Raw genomic sequence first — 21,937 nt, forward strand, 5'->3', positions numbered from 1 at the left:
ATTATTCTGCTATAAGAAATGATTAGCAGAGTGGTTTCAGAAAAACCTGGGAAAACTTCTATGAACTGATGCAAAGTAACCTGAGCAGAACCAGAAGAACACTGTACACACAAGCAACATCATAAGGAAAATCAACAGTAAAAGATTTGGCTACTCTGATTAATAGAATGTTCCATAAGAATTCCAAAGGATTCATGATACAATATATCATCCACCTCCATAAAAAGAACTGATGAACTCAGAGTAAAGATTTAAGGTTTTTTTCCCACTTTATTTTTCTTGCTTTTCTTTTTTGCAACATGGCTAATATGGAAATGTTTTGCACAACACTACTTGCCTTCTTAAGGCCAGTGGGAGAGGGGCTATAGGGAGAGAATTTGGAACTCAAAATTTTTAAATGAATGTTAAAAAATAAAAATAATAACAAGCATAAAGGTTAAAAAGATTCTAAAAAATTCATAAAAATTTAGATTGAATGCAATGACCAGTCTCGGGTCCAAAGAAGAGATGATAAAACAACACTATGCTCTCTTTTAGAGAGAGCTAGAGGGGTGCTGTGGTGTGGATTGTTATATATACTCTTAGGTCATCTTGTCTTACTTAACTGTTTGTTGTAATGAAGAATTCAAATGGGAAGAAGTATACTAAGAAATGATTGCAGTATAAAAAAGAAAACTTAAAAAGAAATTAAAAAATAAAAAAAACCTTACTTGAGTTAGTATCTCTGCCACTTTTTGTTCCATCCTTTCCAGCTGGATTTCAGTATTCAAGCTGCTTATGTCATTTGGATAGTACTGTAATATAAAGAAGTCCAAATTGTAAAAACACTGAAGGGTATTGCCCGATTAGTATAACCTATGTTTACACCTACCATTTCTACCCTAGAGCTACCATACAAACAACCCAGGTGGGAAATCCCACCAGCTCTGAGTCACATATGCTTGTTATCACTCCCCACTGAGTTGAAGTACTCTTCAAAACTAGCTTGTAGATGTCTGATTCTGATTTTCGGTGTCTCCCACCATGCATCATATTATCCAAACAGCCTGGACATTTGCTGTACTCTTTAGCCAGTGTCTTTGCTTACAGTGTTCCCTTTACCTGGAATGTCTTTCTTCCCTCTTTCCTCCAACCTTTAAAGTCTAACCCAAAACACCCTTAAAAGTTCTACTCTATCTAGTCTTCTCTGAATTCTAAGTGATATCAACTTCCCCCTTGGGAGCTCATATGAGATTTTGTTTTGCACTTCCCTAAAGAATTTATCATTCAATATTATTTATGATTAATTGTCATTAATTTAGTATTAATACTGTTTATTATTATTAGAGTTATCATACTCTAAGACTCTAAGTTTCATTTGGTCAGAAGCCATGTCTTAGCTAAATTTAGTATTTCTCTCAGAGCCAAGTAAAGCACTCTGAACACAAGAGACCTTTAATACATAACCAAATGAATAAGAAATAAATAAATTGTGGAGAGAACAGGCTGGAAGGGGGGACTACCCAGAATCTCTAACTGTTACATCCTTTAATCCATCAGTAATGAAGAAAGCTTGCTGCCCTACCAGAGATTTAGAAATAATTGATTAAGAGCAGAAGTAAACAGCCTACCATAATGGAAAGTGTGATATACATGAGAGAACAATGAACCAGCTATCAAGATTTAGGTTGCAGTCTCTGCTCTGCCAGTAAATTTCTATATGACTTGGGGCAAGTCACTTCAGTCTGAAGCTTTCTTTCTTCATCAGTAAAATGAAGGGGCTGAATTACCCGTGGCATTTGTGGCAGAGATTGAAGGGCCAGCATAAGATCATGGGACACTTACTTTCTCTTTGCTGGGCCACCATCTACTGAAGGATCTTCCATTGCTATGCCTGTCCTGCACAGTCCCACCTCTACCATCACCAATACACTAATATCAAACCAAGACTGCTCATGAACCACCTAGATCAGGGACCAAAATCAAGATCAGGATGATGGCAGCATGTTCTGGAGTCAGGATATCATAAGGTCACTGTATTCCTCCCTAGGTATTTCACCCCTAATTTTGTTCTGGGTGCTGGAATTTCAAATGAAAGCCCTGCTTCTTTGGTTCTTTATTTCTGCATCTTACACTATTCTAACTCTCATATTCTGAGTATTCAAAAGTTTTGTTTGACTACTGCTGGTATCCCTCTCTCCACCATTCTCCATCATAATTTTTTTTCCCTTTCACAACTTCATTCCCTTTCCTTTTAATTCTCTTTCAAGTTCTTTTTTTTTCTTTGTCCTATTTCCTTTATTTCCTATTTCCTGTCCTATAATCTATGGCATTGCTCAGCCTCAGATCTTAAAGAGAATACTGATCACTGAATCTGGGGTAAACTTGCTGTACCCCAAAATAGTTATAAATAACTACTTGTATTATCAAGCACCCTAGCACACCCAGGATGGCCTACCAGCGCAGGTTGTTTGATCTGCTTTTCTAAAGGAAAGACAACTCGAAAGAGGTTAACAATCCTACTTTAATTAAACATGTCATTCATTAGTTCAGGGGATAGGTCAGCACCCTGAACATGGAGAAAATACAAGCAGAAAAATTAGCACAAAGATCCAATAAACAGGGCTCCAATTGTCTAGTAATCTGGATACACAATAACATTTACATATATGACTGGACAGGGGAGCACCAACATCTGAGTATTAGGGGTGGGGGCTCCTTAACAAACGGCTATCCAGAGTCTTGTCCAGGAAATCAAAAGGTCCTTCACATGAACAAGCCCCCAAAGCAAAATCTCACCTCAGCATATAGATACACTTTCACCTAATAGGCTCAGAACCAAAAGGCATCACAACCGTCCTGACTCAGTGCTTAATTAGTTTAGTATCAAAAGGTGTGAAAGCCTTCCTGCAAGCAAGCCTCCCCCTAGGCAAGTTCCTCCCACATTGGGCTCTATGTGGGCCAGAGCTCAAAGTAGTAAAACATCCATAGTTGAAATATCTATGCATCTTTAGACCTGGGAACATCACCCCTGTTCTAAGGAAAAAAGGGGACACATGTGGTCACATAGGCCTTTTAATGGACAGGGGAGATCTTATATTCCATTAACCCTACACTACTCTGGGACTTTGAATTAGAACTATCCTTATACCATCTTGACGGGTGAGGGATCACACTACAGCAACCACAGTCAGGAACTGCTCAAGTTCTTAGGAACTCAGCTATAAAAATAAGAATATATTTGAAAACATGGAAGCCTTACGCTTATGTTTTGCTATTAGAAGTCTATTTATTGGAACATCTTCTCACTAACAATCTGTATCTGTTACCCCCTAAGAACATTTAAGAGTTGGCTGGTTTTTGTCTAAGACAATCCCAAAGTCAAAGTCTTTCTATAGCCATTTAGGAGTAATTTTTTTCTAACCACAGTATTGATATCAGTAAAATGACTGGTCCTCACATATAATGATTTGAAGAAAGTCTCACGACTCTTAACATTAAATTAAAAAGTGCTTTGGTTTTATGGATATTAATATCGGATATATTCACATACACATGGAATAAGAGTACAGAAATTCTTTCAAAAGCTTTGCCTTAAACAATAAAAAATAATTTTAAAAAAATTTTGCCTTTTCTTTTTATGCTAAAGATTCAATAGCTCTAATGATCTTGAGAAAGCAGTGAGAGGTCTATATGACAATGCATGGTCACATTACAAAAACCCATAGACATCTTTTAGAATTGCTTATTTATTGTTTTTTCCCCTATATTTACTTCAAGCCTGTGGTCAATTAGCTCAGTTGGGGAGAGCACATTGCTAATGAAAAGAGGGCTGCAGGCTTAATTCCTAAATTAGACACAGATTATACTTCTAACTCAGATGTGGGGGATGAAGAGAGAATGGTGAATCTAGCAAAAGTTTATAGATTTATGATCCACAATTAGTTGACAGACATGGAATCAGGAGACCTGGTTCAAATACTGATTCAGATACTAGCTGTGTGACTATGGGCAAATTATTTTAAGCTTTCCAAGTCTCGGTTTCTTTATTCATAAAATAAAGGCTTCAAAATACCATATGAATGAGTTATTATGATTTTATAACAAAATCTATTACCACAAGTGGAAAAAGAAACCATGAAACACATATCCTATTGATGGTGGATAAGCAACAACATCTCTGCATAAGAATAACGTAAAATTACATAAATACTTATGTTTTGAATTCTTCAAATTCTGTCTTAAACATTAGAAATTATGGAATAATACTGTCATGAATTCTACAATTATACTCTTTCTATAATAGCAAAGCAAAATTTTTTTCATTTTCAAACTACATAAAAATAGCAATAAAAAATGCACAAGTAATGTTGTTATTCAGTTGTTTTAGACATGTCTAATTCTTCATGACCTCATTTGCTGTTTTCTTGGCAAAGATGCACCGCAGTTTTTTGCCATTTCCTTCTCTGCTTCATTTTACAGTTAAGGAAACTGAGGCAAACAGGGTTAAATCACTTGCCCAAGGTCACACAGCAATAAGAGTCTGAGGCCACATTTGAACTCAGACCTTCCTGACTCCAGGTCCAGCACGTTATCCACTATGCCACTTAGCTGCCCTAGGACAGATATAGCATGTTTAAATAGAAGACACCAAATTTCCTAGAATGTGGTCCAAAACGTGTTTTACTTTACCAGTGCATAAATGAATAATGACAAATGCAGTAGTCAGTTTTATGGTAAATACTAATTTAAGCACCAACTACCAAAACACTGGTGTATTTAAGGATTGAGATGGATATATATATTTCTCTTACCTAAATACTAAATTCAAAGTGTACTTGACTTGATACAGAAATGGTATAAAGATGCTGATGTAGATAAAGAACCCAATGAATCTTAAGATGGGTATTCGATTCTAGGTATTTTCTGGCCTAGGAGAAACAAAAATAGTAGACTACCCAGGGGCTGTTGGAAAAAGTAATGCATAACTCATAGCTGTCTTAGGTACAGGGTTAGTATTGCTTTTATCACCGAGATTTCACTGTAATGATTTTAATCCATCCAATACGTAGTTATTGGACTCCTATGTGCACACTATGATGCTTGTCATTGTAAGGGTGTACAAAGCAGACAGTTTTTAACCTTTGAAGAATTTGTTATTTAGCTAGTGAAAAAAGATACATATGCACACAAAAACTTTGTTCTAAGTGTTAAATGAATGGTGTAGAGAAAAATATCTGTGAGACTTCAGCCAATCATAGAATCTTAGAGTTGGAAGGGACCTTGGTGGGTGTCTAGTCCACTTCATACCTGAACAATCTTTTCTACAACATCTCGAACAGCAGCCACTCAGCCCTCAGCTTGAAAAGCTCCACTGAAGGATAAGCCACTACTTTCTGAGAAGTCCATTCCACTCTGGGGCATATTTAGTTATTACTAATATTTTCAAGTTGACCTGAAATCTGCCTCTCCGCAACTTATATTGTTCCTATCTCTATCCTCTGAGGCCAAGCTGAAAAAGGAAAAGGGAGGGCTTAGTGTAGACTGAGGTGGCAACCACAGAACCAATATTGGATATGGAGCCAGAGGACCTGGTTTCAAGTCTTGGCACTGGTACTTCCCACTTATATGACCTCTGTTGGATCATTTCCCATCTCTGGATCTTAGTTTCTTCAAATGAAAATTAAGGAAGCTGGATGAAATGGTTTATACAAAGTCCTTTTCAGCTGTAAATCCTGACATCCTAATAGGCTATAGACAACTTTTGAGAAGACAGGAAGCTTGAGGTAGACCTTGAAAGACAGATAGGATTTTGAGAGATAGGGAAGGAGAGAGTTTTCTAAGTAACAGAAATGGCAAAGACCTAGAAGTCAATATTTAATTTCTTCTTGCATTCTGTTTACATTACGAATTACTCACTTCTCAAGAAAACTAATCGATACTACTTTATTACTTACCATTCCTTTCCCTTTGATTACAAGGAGTTGTGAAGTTTGACCTGTGGAGTTTGACTTCACCTAAAAATGAGGTGGGGTTGGAAAAAACCCATGATGAAATTAATGGCAGAAAAATTAAAGAAGGACTATAATATGAGTATTCCCCACCCTGTGCCCTGTACTCAACAACTAGTATCTATATGTCACAGAAAATCTAACTCCTTGAAACCCAGTTTTACTGCAAAGAGATATTTTATTAGCAGATTTGGATTTTTTAAAATTATTGATATACTTTTCATTTCAAGTGTTCAAAGAAAAGGCCTTGAGCATTTCAAGCGGTGTAGGAGAACCGCCTATTTTCTCATATCACAGCTAGGTGGTACAAAGGATGGAACACTGAGACTGAAGTCAGGAAGACCTAAGTTCAAATGCAGCTTCAGACATTTACTAGTTGTGTGACCCTGGGAAAATAATTCGACTTCTGTCTGCCTCAATTTTTTCAATTGTCAAATGGAGATAATAATAGCACCTAATTCCCAGGGCTGTTGGGAGGATCAAATGAGATCACATTTTTAAAAAGCGTAGCACAATGCCAGGAACATATTGGCGCTTCATAAATACCTTCCTTCTTTCTTTCCTTCCTTCCTTTCATTAGATCAATGTGAGTAAACAATGTCTTGGTCTTCCACTATCATTAAAAGTTCACTTTGCAGAGAGAAAGGGAGTGTGTGGCTGACATTAAGGTTCCTGCCAGAACTTATTCCTCCCTTCCCCATCACTGGGCCTAGAATGATGGAGCTCCATATCCAGCCCCTCTCAGGAATTGAATTTCAAGGTTTCCTCCACCTGCTATCTATAGTCTCACATAAGGAATCATCTACACTACCTTGTATCATCAAACTATGTGAGAAAATATCACATGGGCACGGCCAAAGGAGTTCTAGTAGGTGGGGACTAGGTCTATGTCAATAATCTGTGTCTATGACCAGGAACTCTTGACGGTCTCCTTTCTGATAATTTCTTACACCTTCCATCTCTCTCTCTGCCTCATTTTTCCTAACCGCATTCCTTGCTACTGCAACTTTCAGTCTCTCCATCCTTCTATTCCTCCTTTTCACCTAGTTCATCACCCCTGCTCTCACCTCACTTTGCTTCTTTAACAATCTTATGATATCAGACCACTTTTATTATGTGTTTTTCTCTACCCTTGACTCTTCATCACATACCTTCGCAGAGGCTACTCTACATTTTTTCTTCTCACCTCTAACCCCTCATCCCCTCTACTATGCTTTCAGTAAGGACTCATTCTTCATACTTTATTGAGAAAATTGAGTCCATCTACACTAAATTTCCTCTCCTCTTATGTTACAACTGAAATCTCTTATTCTCCACTGACTCCTATTTTGCTCCAACCTCTGAAAAGGGAGTGGCCCTCTCTTTACCAAGGACAATTTCTCTGTAAATTTGCCCTTTTCATCTTTTTCTCTTTTTCATCTTAAACTCTCCTCACTTTCAGACTTCTTTCCCACTGACTGCAAGTATGCCAGATCTTCCTCCATTTCCTTGAAAGCAGGTTCTGTTTCCTTTTCCTCTTTGTATCTTGAGTACCTAGTTTAGTACCTTACATACCTAGTGTAATATCTTGCATATAGTAGCTATGTAATAAATGTATCTTGAATGATTTTAGAAAGGAAACTAGCATTTTTACACTAGTGATGAGGGCAACTATGGAGTGATTCTAATTAAGATGGAGCTTACCAAACCTTTGACATGATATAAGCTTCTTATTAAGGTGAGGACAACATCTATTAATGTTTAACTTTGTAGGGACCCCATCATGGTTTATCTCATGGAAGTTGGCTAAGGGGATTATAGACATGCTTCATAAATATTTATTAAGATATGGGAGAATCCATGATTAATTCTGAAGTACAAAGTAATATGCTATGGTTTTGTGTGCAAAGGACACTATAAAATTAATTGCTTCATGAATATATGATATCAAGGAGCCAATAGGGATGGTACAGAAATAGGTGAATGAGAGTGAGTTGAATTTCTCTATCAAATCAAAGGTCAAGTGTGAATGGTAAGGAAGAATAGGATAGAAGAAGGGTGGATCAGATGTATCTAGATGTATCTAGGTATCAGAGAGCTAAGCAAATGGTACTAAACTTGTGCTTATAAATAGGAACAAAGCAAGTCTGAGACGGGGACAGGGAATTGGTTAGGCAAAAACAGTATTTAAGCTGAGGATCAAGGAATTAGGGGAAGTGTCATGGTGAAACTGAAGTAGGCAGGAGATAATTAGGAATTAGAGATATAAAATTAGGCTATGACAGACTATGCAGTCTATAGCCCTCAATATTTTAAAATAATAAAAACTATTAAAAAGTGCACAAAATTTTAGCATAATCCCTTCATTTCATCTGTAACCAGGACCTATTTCTTTGTTTTGAAAATATTTGGCCTTCTCCTGATTTTTTCATAATAAAAGTTTCTATTTCTTGCAAAAAAAAAGATATGGAAGAATCAAGTAACAAAATTATTTTGGATCAAGTATTTGGCTTTATTTTAAAAAATCTTCATAGTTATTTTATTATATTGCTCTTATATATAATTTACTTTTCACCACAAATATCTTGCTCTGATACTTACTGACTGATCGATCACCATGAAAACACGCAGTTTTCAAAGGTCATTCCAGTAGGTCCTATTAAGCAGGAAGGGACACCTTTAAGTGCATGCCAAGTGATAGACTACGAATCTCAATTAAAAAAGAGCCTCGCTAAGTTTGAAGTGGCTCATTGCCCACTAACTGGACACCAGGTAAAAATAATTTTGGCTACAGCCACTCATAAAATTATCCTACTAAGGTATGGAGGAGTTGGTACCTGCATCGATGGAAGGAATGCCAATACCAGTGTGTCACATGATAAATATGGTTTTATTTATAGATGCTGCTGTTATTCAGTCACTTCGGTTATGTCGGACTCTTCATGACCCCATTTGGGGTTTTCTTGGCAAAGATACTGGAGTGGTTTGCCATTTCTCCTCTACATTATTTTACAGATGAGGAACTGAGGCAAACAGGGTTAAATGACTTGCCCAGGGTCACACAGCTAGTAAGTATCTGAGACCAGATTTGAATTCAGGAAGATGAGTCTTGCTGATTCTGAGCCCAGTGCTTCATCTAATGAACCACCTAAATGCCATTTTATTCATAGATAGGTCCCGTTAACGTAGAGGGTGCATTCCTAGGGCAGAGTTGACTGGGTGTTTTTGCCAGAGTTAGGGATAGCATGTGAGTCATGGTGGTAGTGGATTCCAAGCAGGTGGAGTTATGGCACACAAGTATCACATGTCTTTAGCTGGGCTCCTTAGATCTGACTTCCTGCTTAAATTATAGTCTGGACAAGGTTCTCCTTTACTGTGACATTTTCTGGATGGGGCTGGTACTCAGGTCTTCCACTTTGAAAAGCATCTTCTGGGAACTGAATGTTTTCTTTCTTTTTTTTCAAAACAAGTAAAATAAAAATAGCTGGGTATAGAAGAATGCAAGAAATTTAATCCAACAAACATTTATTAGGGAGTTACTATGTTTAAAATACAATAATAAGTTCTGGGGATATAAAGACAAAAAACAGTTTGGGCTCTTAAGGAACCTTCCAGGGAAAGTTTTCTTGATTTTCTACTTAAAATGTGTGTTCAACAAGCACATATTAAATACCTATTATGTATTAGGCACTGTACTAAGCCTTAGAGATAAAAAGAAAGACAAAAAACAGTCTCTCCTTTAAAGGAGCTCACAGCCTAATGGAAGGGACACCATGCAAACAACTATGGACAAGATTAAGTTGAAGAAAACCAACAGAAAGAAGATGTTAGAATTAATAGGGATTGAGAAAAGCTTCTTAAAGAAGGTGGGGTTTTAGCTGGGACTTAAAGCAAGCCAAGGAATCTTAAAGGCAGAGATGAAAAGAGAAAGAATTCTAGGCCTAGGGGACAACTGGTTAAAATTCCCCAGGTCAGGAGATGGAATATATTGTTCAAGAAAAAGCGAGGAGACCGGTGTCACTCGATCACAGAGTGTGTGAAGCAGAGCTAAAAGAAGACTAGAAAGGTAGGAGGGGGTCAGATTGTGAACGGCTTTGAATGACAAACAGAGGATTTTAAATTCAATCCTGGAAGTGATAGGGAGTTTATTGAATAAGGAGGATGACATAGTTAGACCTGCATGTTAAGAAGATCAATTTAACAGCTCGGTGGAAGAAAGAAGGTGAGAGGTTATTAATAGATGATGGGAGACGGAGTGAGCAGCGTGGGAGTCGCCCAGCATGCACCTATGGTATAAGCACAGGGATCATCAAGATGATGCCTGAAATAAACTCATTAAAGGTATATTTTATTACCGGTGTCAAAGTGTTTTCACTTTCTTCATTATACTTGATTAAGGTCTGATTGCCCTCTTCATAAGAAATGGACTTTGGCTGCCTCTTGTTTGTAGATCCAAAGGAAAACCACAGCACGAAAAGCAGAGCTACTATGATGGAAGAAAATTCTAATTTATTTTGTCAGTTCAGCAAACACATATTAAATACTTGGCAGTTTTTTTACCCTCCTTAAAAATCAGCTTTTAAAAGTGGGGCCTTATATAGGATGGCTCTCTGGAAGGGAGTAGGAGGATAAAGGGGGATTTAGTGATGTCAAAACAAAAGATATCAACAAAAATGTATTTTTTTAAGAAGTAAGCCATTGACCCATATTTCAAGATAGGATATCTCCCCCTATATTAAGTAGCTCGTTTCCAAGTATCTAAATCATGTTTCATAATAATCCTTGTAGCAGCCCAGGGTCATACTTTCCCCTGCCCATTCCTTTCCATTTCTGGTCCATGATTTAAAGCAATCAGTTATTGAGTAGAAATGCTGTCCTTCTTAGCCAGACAGAAGCACCACGCAATAGCTGAACCCAAGCTAAGCCTTAGAGTGGTATCCTAATAAAAATTCTTTAAGAGTGATAAAGAGTCCTCCCATCATTAATTTTAATTGTAACTCTGAGATCCAATGATTCAATGCCCCAGGTTAGAGGGTATTACTGAGAAACAGGATGTAGCCTAATAATGTTAGCAGCCAATTACTGACCTGCCAATGACATGAAAGCTGCACATATCGGGATAATGGCACCCTCACCAAGTCCTGCTACCAAGGGCTCTGAAGATCCTACACAGGTAACTCCATCGAGACAGGAGCACAGCCTCACATACAGGATCTGTTTCTTGAAAAATCCTTGCTTATCCAAGATAATGAAGGGCACTGAATAATTACCATTTTGGAGACTTCCTGACATTACAAGTTCCACAGAATAACCTACACAGAAGAAAAGACCCAGCTGTAGATAAGAAAATTATTAACCTTATCATATGCAAATAACTATAAACCTTTGTTATATGCAAATAGTAAATAGCATTTAAAACTAGATCAACTAAAAGCCACAAATGTGTATTTTTTCAACAAACATTTATTAAGTGCCTGCTATGTGCAAGGCACCAAAAAACATATAGCCAATTTATACAAAGTACAAAACTTACCAAAATTGTTTCCTAGCTTCCAAGTATCTTTTATATTTCCAGAGGTATCATCTAATTCAAATTTAAAAGGACCAGAAAATGGATCTAAATCTTTATCCTCAGCTTCCACAAGAATAGGTGCTATCTGTTCCGTCTTACAAACTTCCACAAAAGGTTTAACAAGAGTGGGTGTGTTGTCATTCTTGTCAGAAAGAAAAAGCATCATGGTTCCTGTACCTGTCTGGGGTGGGACACCTCAAATAGAAAGATAAAAGATCGGTGAAAGGATTAACATTCATTTCCCCCACCCCTTCAATTGAAGGTATATATTCTTCATCTATACTAAAAAGAATACGAATAAGAATAAAATTAGTGACAATGAAAATGTTTCAGGAAAACTACTTCAAATTACCCACTGGCCCATATTTCATGCTGAAATCACAAATCATTTTTGAAAATAGCTCAAATCTATTTTCCTGTGTAATGAAAAATTCGAAATGTCTCTGAAAAGTGTATTTTAAAATGATGGTTTAATAAATGGCGGATATGACATGTTAGTGTGGTATGGGGGAGAGAGAGGTGACCTCCGAGTCAGATACATCTGGGTTCAAATCCTGTTTCTGACACATACTAGATGTGTCACCCTAGGTGAATCACAAACTCTTAGTGTCCAATGCAACTCTCTAAAGACTAGGATGTAGAACAGATGCTGACTTGCATTTGTGGGCAGTTTCCTCATAGACAGTTTCCTACACCAATGAAATCATAGGTTCAGTTAGAAACAAACAAATGATATAGGTTAAGGTTGAAGACAGCTTGGTATAATGGAAAGTGTGCGGGACTTACATTTTAAAAAGCAGAGCTCAAATCCTGGCTTTAACCTTTACTATCTGGTGTGACCCTGGGTAAGTTGTAATCTCTCGGGGCTTCAAATTCGTCCTCCACAAAATGGCGGGAGGCGGGGGGGGAGGGGGAATGATAGCATTTATTACCTACCTCATAGAGCTGTTCGGAGGAAAGCAAATTACGAGCCTTAAAAGTACTACAAAAATTAAAATAGTTACTGTTTTAAAAAATCAAATCAGTGGCAAATATAAAACACAAATCCAGATTTCAAGGGTCTATATTTCTTTAGCCAATACTTATTAAGAAAGTAGATTTAATAATCTAGAAATTAAAGTGAAGTTATAAGATATAATTCTATAGACTCTACTGACAGCCCAGCTTTTTGTTCACAAACTTTTGAAAACCTAAAGTTTTCCAAGCATTTTAAATATTAACTAACTTTCACCTACTCAACTTGATTCATTTGTACTGTGACCAGCTTATAAATTCAAATTTGAAAGATTGCAATATAGCCATATAAACACTTCACTTTAAAGACATTTGCCCTTCTTAGAGACAGCTGGTGGTGCAGTAGATAGATAGCTGGGCCTAGAGTGAGGAAAACCTAAGTTCATTTTTAGACACTTATTAGTTGTGTGACCCTAGGCAAGTCACTTAACATCTGTTAGCCTCATTTTCCTCATGGGTAAAATGAGGATAGTAACAGCACCTACCTTATAAGGTTATTATGAGAATCAAATGAGGAAAAAAACCACAAAAAGTGCTTGGCAAGTGGGCCTATATAAATGCCTATTCTCTTCCTTTTCCTCCCTAGGATTCAAAATAAGGGGAAATTATGCTAAATATTTATGAGATCGTCTGCTTGGAAAAGGCAGCTGAGGGCACACTTACAAACAGATGGTAAAGGATATTAGGTTTGATACAACTTCCATAACTTACTAATAGCCTTCTTCTGAACTATTACAATTTTTCCTCCTATAGCACTGCTGTCACAGGTTCCACTGGGATCATGGGAAAAGCAAGAATAATTATTTTAGTCTTATGGAGTTGTGCTGGCCCACAATTCTTGTGAGTGTTCTTTTCTCCTCTGACAGGGACATTGGGTTGTCTATGTCTGGGTTACATACTTACCATCATCAATGGCACTGACGATAATGGTGTAAAAGCTGTTATTCACGTAAGGGGATTCCCGATCCACATGTTTCACTGTAGTAACCACACCAGAGAGTTCATCCACAGTGACCCAGTTGGCAGGATCATGAACCAGCTTAAACCTTGCAGAAGGAGGTGAAAAACTAATTTAAAAGTAGCAGCAAGAAGGGAACCAGGAAAAAAATATTTATGATGACTATATCAACGTAAACAAAAGGACAATAACAACCACAAAATGAAAATGAATACTGTGTGGTTATAATGATTAAGTTTGGCCAGGAAGAATACAGAAAAAAAACACCTTCCTTCTTTGCAGTGGTAGGATACTGGGTGTGGAATAATGAATATACTGTCAACTGTGGTTGATGTGTTGGTTAGTTTTGATGAATTACTTTATACTTTTCCTCCCTCTACTTTTTTTTAATTCTTTGGCTTTCTGGGAAAGAGCCAAAAAAGGCAGGGGATATATTAGGAAACAAATATGACATAAAAACAAAAAAGATAATAAATCTTTTAAAATGTCTTAGGGAAATCACAATGCATATGAAAAGGAATTTAGAATTAGGCCGCAGTCCATGAATGGGTTAAAAGACACAAAGGTTGGCAGCTCTGGAAACCGAGGTGTACAATAATATGTGACATAGACATATCAATGAAAACTCATAGTCCCCAGCCCGTGTTTCCTCTTGCTCCCCCTTTTGTATTAATAGTAACTTTATTGATCTGAGGAGAACCTTATGTGCAGAAAGAATCAAACACTTCATTTGATTACTTTGCCTAATGGTCAGATTCCAACATTGCAAAATTATTCAGAGCAAAGTGAAATCTCAATTTTGTCTGCTCTAAAATGAGAAGATGGGTCCCTTCTATATTCCTTCCATCCCTACCATTCTATGGTTGTGTATTCTACAGTTCTCCGCCACAGAAAGTTTTGGGCAGCTAGTTGTGCTGGTGCAGTGGATAGAGTACTGGGCCTGAAATCAGAAAGACTGCTCCTCCTGAGTTCAAATTGGCCTCAGACACTTATTATTCATGGGACTCTGGGCAAGTCACTTAACCCTGTTTGCCTCAGTTTCCTCATCTATAAAACAAGCCGGAGAGGAAATGGCAAACCACTCTAGTATCTTTGCTTAGGAAAACCCCAAATGGGGTCAGGAAGAGTCAGAAATGACTTAACAACAACCACAGAAGGTTTTAGGTTCTAAGTGCCCTTCCAGCTCTAATGTAGGCTCCTAAAGTCTCACTCAGCTTTAATATTCTATGAGTCTCTTGTCTCTGGTTTTTTTTTATTTTATGTTCTTTGAATTGGTTTGTTCCTTTATATAAAAAGAGGGTTCTAGCCAGAGAGATTTGTAGACAAGTACTTAAAGTAGTATAAACAGTCCTTTATCCTCCTGTGTAGTATATTTAGAAGAGCTGGGTTCTAATCTCAGTTCAGTCAGTCACTATTTGTATAGTTTGGGGCAGGTCATTTCTCCACAAATCTCTGTTTCCTTATTTTTAAACCAAGGACATTGAACTAGATGATCTGTAAGATCCCTTCTCTAGTTCTCCCAGTGTGTGACATAAGGACAGGTATCTTCATTTCAGAGTAGGGTACACAAAGTCTATCTAATCTTACTGTTTGCAGTTAACAGGTCTTAGTCAAGTTATCAACAACAGATAATTCAGAGACATGGATAAAGCTTCCCCCCTCCCCTCCCACCTAAGTAAACAACCAACCAAAATGTTTCAGGCCTTTAGGAGAGTAAGAATAAGAGGAGGTGCCATTTCTTTCCCCTTCCCTCCCTTTGCTCGTTAAAAGCCAGGGCTTTTTATCATTCCATTTTGAAACTTGATGAGCTAAAATCTTCAAAGAACCTGCCACTTTTCCATCTATAGCTTCACATCATCAGACAACTAGAACTCACTACAAACATAAGTGGCATCAGTGTTTACAAACCGGAGACACTGTAAGTGGCAAATCTTTCAACTTTATAGTACCTGAAGCATTAAGAAAGCAATTCTCTAGTAAGCTTAGATCTGAGATCTCATTCCAATTCAATGCAAATGGAGTGGAGAGGAAAGATCGTGTTTCACTGTGACTCAACAGCCTGCTGCAACGGAAAGAGAACCGGGTTTGGAAGCAGAGGAACTAGATTCAAATTCTGAGCCTGACACTGTGTGGTCTTCGTGGGCAAGTCTCTTAATCTCTCTAAGCCCCTGTTCCATAAAATGTAAATTTGTAAAATGAGGAGGTTGGGCCAGGGAACCTTTTAGATCTCCTCCATCACTAACTGTACGATTTTAAGGTAATAAGGTAGCTGAGAGGATCAAATGGGATAATATATGTAAGGTATTTCGTATTCCTTTAAAGGGCTACAAGAATGTCAGCTACTACTGAGTCTAAAGGCTAAAGTTTAAAAGTCCTTGCCTTTTCTTTTGCAACTGCAATATTTCTCCATTGTAGGTAGTCCATAATATCATGGATTCAGAATTAAGCCACAGGAGAAATTAGTTGACCAAGTAAAAACTCTAATAATATTTTTTTCTTTCAGTTTTTGCCTATTATTTTATTTTACTTTTTAAAACAAATTAATTTATTTATTTTTAGTTTTCAAATTTTAATTTTTAAATTTATTTTAAATTTTTTCCACTTCCCTCCCCTCCCCCTCTGTAAGATGGTGCGCAATCCGATATAGGCTCTACAAATAGATTTTTATTAAACATATTTTCACATTAGTCATAAAACTCTAATAATATTAAACACTATTCCACAGTCTCACCATAGAGTGCTGTGACCCTGGATCCTCGGATTCTCAAATAGAGTATAGTTCTTGGGTCTAATCGAGTTAGAGAAGCGTCTAGTACAGCTCTGGCAACAGCCTGTACATCTGTCATCTGAGGACCACTCTAGTTCAGCTTGGAAAGTCTCATCACCACAGCATAGACAGCACCAGGTCATTACATTTCTGACCAGAGTAACTCATTCGACTATCCCTTAAGGTGAGGAGAGATTGTAATCTACACCTGTAGCAGGAGTACCCATGCCAGTGAAGCCATGGCAATTATGAAATACCAACATAGAAAAAGTGAAGATTTTAGGCAATAACAATAGCATCACGTGATGGTACATGCTTCCTTCCAAATGGAAAACTACCCTCATTTCCTCCATCATATCCTCACCTTATGTTCTTGCTGTTCCAATCTGGGTCTGTAGCATTAAATCTTCCCAATTGGGCCCCAGGTTTGGCACCATCAACCTCTTGAACAATAAAATTAGGAGGATGGAACTGAGGAGGGTCATTGGTATCAATAACCTCCACTCTCACAGTTGCAGTGCTGGCCATCATGATTCCATGACCAAGTTGGTCTTTTTCACATGAAGAAAATGGTTCTTCATTTTCAACTACAATAATGAGTTTTCTCTCCGTCAGGTTTTCATAATCCAAAGGCTGTCAACAGCAAACGGAAGACTTCATTAGCAAACGTTTCTTGTTGCTGATATGAAACATGGACTTTGTGACCTTTGCTCTCTATGTTACAGAATCAAAGCATCTCAGGGAAAAATAGGCCTTCAGAGATCAACTAGGCCAACTCATATTTGAAAAAGATCCCCTTCTACAATATTCCCAACAAGTACTTATTTAACCTAGGTTTAAAGGTCTCCTTCTAGTGATGGGAAATTCACTACCTTAGGAGGGAACTCTTTTATTTATGTATTTATTCATCCAATTATGTATTCATTTATTTATTCATTTATTCATCTATGTATTTAGTTGTGTTATTCTAAATATGACAAATACCAACAAACATGAATCTCTATTTCTATATGAAAAGAACCGAGAAAAGGGTGGGGATGGGGTGTGGTGGAGCTAAGATGGCAGAGAAAAAGCAGGGACTTGTTTGAGATCTCCTCCAAACCCCTCCAAATACCTGTAAAAATGACTCTAAACAAATTCTAGAGCAGCAGAACCCACAAAATAACAGAGTGAAACAAATTTCCAGCCCAAGCCAATTTAAGTAAGTAAGAAAGGTCTGTTGGACCTGGGTGAGAAAGGAGCACAGTCTGCTCCCAGCAGTGGCTGCTTCTGGAACTCTGGAGGGAGATTGTAGGAATCTCTTGGCTGACACTAAGGCAGGATTCTCTCGCTTTGCCAATGCTTGGATCTGGGCTGAAGTCCCGGGTGGCAGTGCTAGGGTGAGGAGGAGCATTGGTGTGGTGGAGTTTTTGGCAATGGTGGAGAGGGAATCCTCCTTACAATTCCAAGGCAGTAAAGAGTGTTCATGGTCACTCACAGACCACAGCATAGGCCAGGAGAAGAGTAAACACCTTTCCTTTGATCATACCACCTTGGAAGAACTGAAAACTTACAGGTCCCTAGAATTATCTCTGAAAACAGCTGCACAAAACCCCTAAAGCTTGAGACAGTACGCCCACCAAGCTGGAAACAGAGTCCTACCTTAACAAAGAGTTAAAAAGTCAAGTAATTGGCTGAGAAAATGAGCAAACAGCAGGAAAAAACTCAGACTACAGAATCTTACTTTGATGACAAAGAAGATCAAAACATACAACCAGAAGAAAACAACAAAGTCAAAGCTCCTACATCCAAAGCCTCCAAGAATAGTAAGGATTGGTCTCAGGCCATGGAAGAAAATCAAGTAAGAGAAGTAGTGGAAAAAGTGGGAAGAGCTGCAAGAAAGGCAAGATAGAAGAAATGCAAGAAAAAAAGATGCAAGAAATCCTGAAAAACAAATCAACAGCTTGCTAAAAGAGACCCCCCTCCAAAATACTGAAAAAAAGTAACACCTTAGAAAGTAGACTAACCTAAATGGCAAAGGAGGTTCAAAAAGCCAATGAGGAGAAGAATGCCTTGGAAAGAAGAATTGGCCAAATAGGAAAGGAAGTCCAAAAGCTCACTGAAGAAAATAATTCCTTAAAAATTAGAATGGAGTAAATGGAAGATAATGACTTTATGAGAAATCAAGAAATTATAAAACAAAACCAAAAGAATGAAAAAATAGAAGACTGTGAAATATCTCATTGGAAAAACAACTGACCTGGAAAATAGATCCAGGAGAAATAATTTAAAAAGTATTGGACTACCTGAAAGCCATGATCAAAAAAAGAGCCTAGACATCATCTTTCAGAAATTAACAAGGAAAACTGCCCTGATATTCTAGAACCGGAGGCTAAAATAGAAATTGAAAAAATCCACTGATCACCTCCTGAAAGAGACCCCAAAAGGAAAACTCATAGGAATATGGTAGTCAAATTCCAGAGTTCCCAGGTCAAGGAGAAAATATTGCAAACAGCCAGAAAGAAACAATTCAAGTATTATGGAAATACAATCAGAATAACACAAGATTTAGCAGATTCTACATTAAGAGACTGGAAGGCTTTGAATATAATATTCCATAGGTCAAAGAGTTAGGATTACACCCAAGAATCACCTACTCAGTAAAACTGAGTCTAATCCTTCAGGGGGGAAATGGATATTCAATGAAATAGAAGAATTTCAAGCATTCTGGATGAAAAGACCAGAGCTAATAGAAAATGTGACTTTCAAATACAAGACTCAAGAGAAACATAAAAAGGTAAACAGGAAAGAGAAATCACAAGGGACTTACTAAAGTTGAACTGTTTACATTTACATTCCTACATGGAAAGATGGTATTTTTAACTCATGAGACCTTTCTCACTATTAGGATAGTTGGAGGGAATATATATATATATATATATATATATTTATATTTATATTTATATATAGACAGAGGGCATAGGGTGAGTTAAATATGAAGGGACGACATCTAAAAAATAAAAAAATAAAATTAAGAGGTAAGAGGAATGTACTGGGAAGAGAAAGGGAGAGGTAGAATGGGGTAGATTATCTTCACATAAAAAAGGCAAGAAAGTTTTTACAGTGGAGGGGACAAGGGGGAAGGTAAGAGGGAATGAGGGAACCTTGCTCTCATTGGATTTGGCTTAAGAAGGGAATAACACATACACTCAATTAGGCATGGAATTCTATCTTACAGGAAAGTAGGACTGGAAGGGGGCGGGGATGACAGAAGGGAGGGCAGATTGGGGGAGGGGAGTAATTAGAAGCAAACTCTTTAGAGGAGGGACAGGGTCAAAGGTGAGAATAGAATAAATGGGGAGCTGGAATAGGATGGAGGAAAATATAGTCTTTCACAATATGACTATTATGGAAGCATTTTACATGACTACACATGTATAACCTATATTGAATTGCTTGCCTTCTCAATGAGGGTGGGTGGGCAGGGAGGAAGGGAGAGAATTTGGAACTCAAAGTTTTAAAAACAAATGTTAAAAAAAATTTTACATGCAACAGGGAAACAAGATAAACAGAAAATGGGGTATAGAAATCTCTCTGGCCCTACGCAAAAATAGAAGGGAAGGGGATAAGAGAAGGGGGTGGGGGTGATAGAAGGGAGGGCATATTGGGGAAGAGGGTATTCAAAATGCATGCTGTCTTGGGGTGGGAGGAGGGGAGAGACGGGGAAAAATATGAAACTCAAAATCTTGTGGAAGTATATGTTGAAAACTAAAAATAAATTAACAAAAAGATTACAACTTAAAGAAAAGGGTTACATGTGAAACCATGGCTTTCATCATATATAGCTTTTTTCAAAAGTATATAAATTCAATGTTCCAAAACTGCCTTACTTATCTGTTGCTCTCTATACCTTCTTTTGTGATCTTTTGAACATTTTCTTTTCATGCTTGATGGACACACTTCTCTTCCCTTTTTTTTTGGCTTCAGTAGCAATAGCCACTCCTCTCCCCCAAAATTTTCACACTGTCTTAACCCTCCCCACCCCACCCCCAAAACCCTTCCCTCACTATAAATTATCATAGCCAAGCAAAAGAAATCCACATACTGGCCATATCCAAAAATACATGCCTCATTCTGTACCTCTAGTAAATCACATCTCTGTCAAATGGTAGGAAACAAGCATCAGTTATCACTGAGGGGCAGGGTAGCCTAGTGGATAGCATGCTAGACTGGGAAATAGGAAGACCTAGGTTGAATCCCTGCCTCAGACACTTAATAGAAGTATGACCTTGGGTAAGTCACTCAAACTCTCTAGGGCCTCTCTAAGGTCTCTTTCAGCACAATCTAAGATACTATGATCAGTCTTCAGGAGTCATGGTTGGTTCTTGCATTGATCCAAGTTCTGAAGGCAGCTCTACTTGTTAGAAAAACTTTCCCCCCAAAGTGAGCAGAAATCTGCCTCGCTGCATTTCATTCCATTGGTCTTAAGTTCTACCTTTTGGAGGCAAATAAGAATAAATTTAATTCCTCTTCTATGTGTCAGCCTTTCAATTTCTTAAAGAAGAATTCTCTCCAATTTTCTCTCCAATCCCCACAAGTCTTCTCCAAGCAAAACAGCTCCAGTTTCTTTAACCAATCCCCATATGGCACACTTACATTGTCTTTTACAAGAAAATCTTCAGCTCATTCTCAAATCATTTATGGATTTTTTTGTCTTTTCTTGGCTAAATAAAACTACCACCAATCAAATCAGAAAAATACAACCAAAATCAAAATGATTAAAAATTAATATAAAATGCCAGGCTGCAAAATCAGGGGAATTTTGGGGAAATGAATATTGATAACACAGTTGCTTAGTATACAAAGTGATTTAATGTGGTGGAGGTGGAGGAGGAATAGATACATAGGAAACAAACATCTTAACTGCTAAGAATGCATAATGCAATGAAGATAGGAGGGACATGCTAAGCCTGAGAATTTTCTTTCTAAGAATTCAAACCTTCTAAGTTATCCTGGCCAGCTACAGGGATCCTGGTTGTATACAAATTTTGGCCAGACAGAGACAATATTGGTTTAGGGCACTACAGAACAATTTACTAATTCAGCTTTGGACAAAGACCAGATAAGTGAAAATTATCAACAGCCTCAAGAAAGGTTGCTCCAATCACTTTGTTTGTTGTCTGTTCTTTGTTCTGAAAGAGCACTAATGACACCAGGAGGGTGATGTCTTCACTTGCAAGTGAATTGGATTTAAGTAAGGCAGGGCTATGCAAAGTCATCAATCTTATGCTCTCCTCCTGCGTCATCAGAATCTAGTGGTAAGACATAGATGAAGACAATTGGCAATGGCCCTGGATACAGGAGGAGACCCTGGACTTTTAAAGCTAAGGTCAAAATCACTCATAATAAAATGGACACAAATTAAACCAACTGATCTTTCTTTGTGGTACAAAGCACTAAATTTGGCTTCAAAGGATGGGGGTTCAAATTCTTCCTATGTCACTGCCTGAGTGACTATGAGCGAGTCATTTAACCTCTTTTGGCCTCAACTTCTTTGTCTATATAATGAAGGGGTTGGACTAAATGGCCTCAAAGGTCCCTTTCAGATTCAGATCTATGACTATAACTTTATACCCATCAAACTATTTAAAAATTACACAAGACATAAATGACTATTG

At 37.6% G+C, this 21,937-nt stretch overlaps 1 protein-coding gene across 1 annotated transcript in view; it reads right to left on the reverse strand.

Moving 5' to 3' along the window:
• Positions 1 to 21,937, reverse strand: part of CDH26 (cadherin 26) — a 57,805-nt gene that overhangs the window by 16,292 nt on the left and 19,576 nt on the right. The window contains exons 9-15 of the mRNA XM_036749895.1: positions 16,645 to 16,913; positions 13,459 to 13,601; positions 11,503 to 11,736; positions 11,057 to 11,281; positions 10,325 to 10,455; positions 5,937 to 5,996; positions 711 to 794 (exon numbers count right to left, since the gene is read on the reverse strand). Coding sequence (XP_036605790.1) covers positions 711 to 794; positions 5,937 to 5,996; positions 10,325 to 10,455; positions 11,057 to 11,281; positions 11,503 to 11,736; positions 13,459 to 13,601; positions 16,645 to 16,913 — 1,146 coding nt within the window. The remainder of the gene's footprint in view (positions 1 to 710; positions 795 to 5,936; positions 5,997 to 10,324; positions 10,456 to 11,056; positions 11,282 to 11,502; positions 11,737 to 13,458; positions 13,602 to 16,644; positions 16,914 to 21,937) is intronic.

This window comes from Trichosurus vulpecula, chromosome 3 (genome assembly GCF_011100635.1).
Source record: "Trichosurus vulpecula isolate mTriVul1 chromosome 3, mTriVul1.pri, whole genome shotgun sequence".
NCBI classification, from domain to species: Eukaryota; Metazoa; Chordata; class Mammalia; order Diprotodontia; family Phalangeridae; genus Trichosurus; species Trichosurus vulpecula.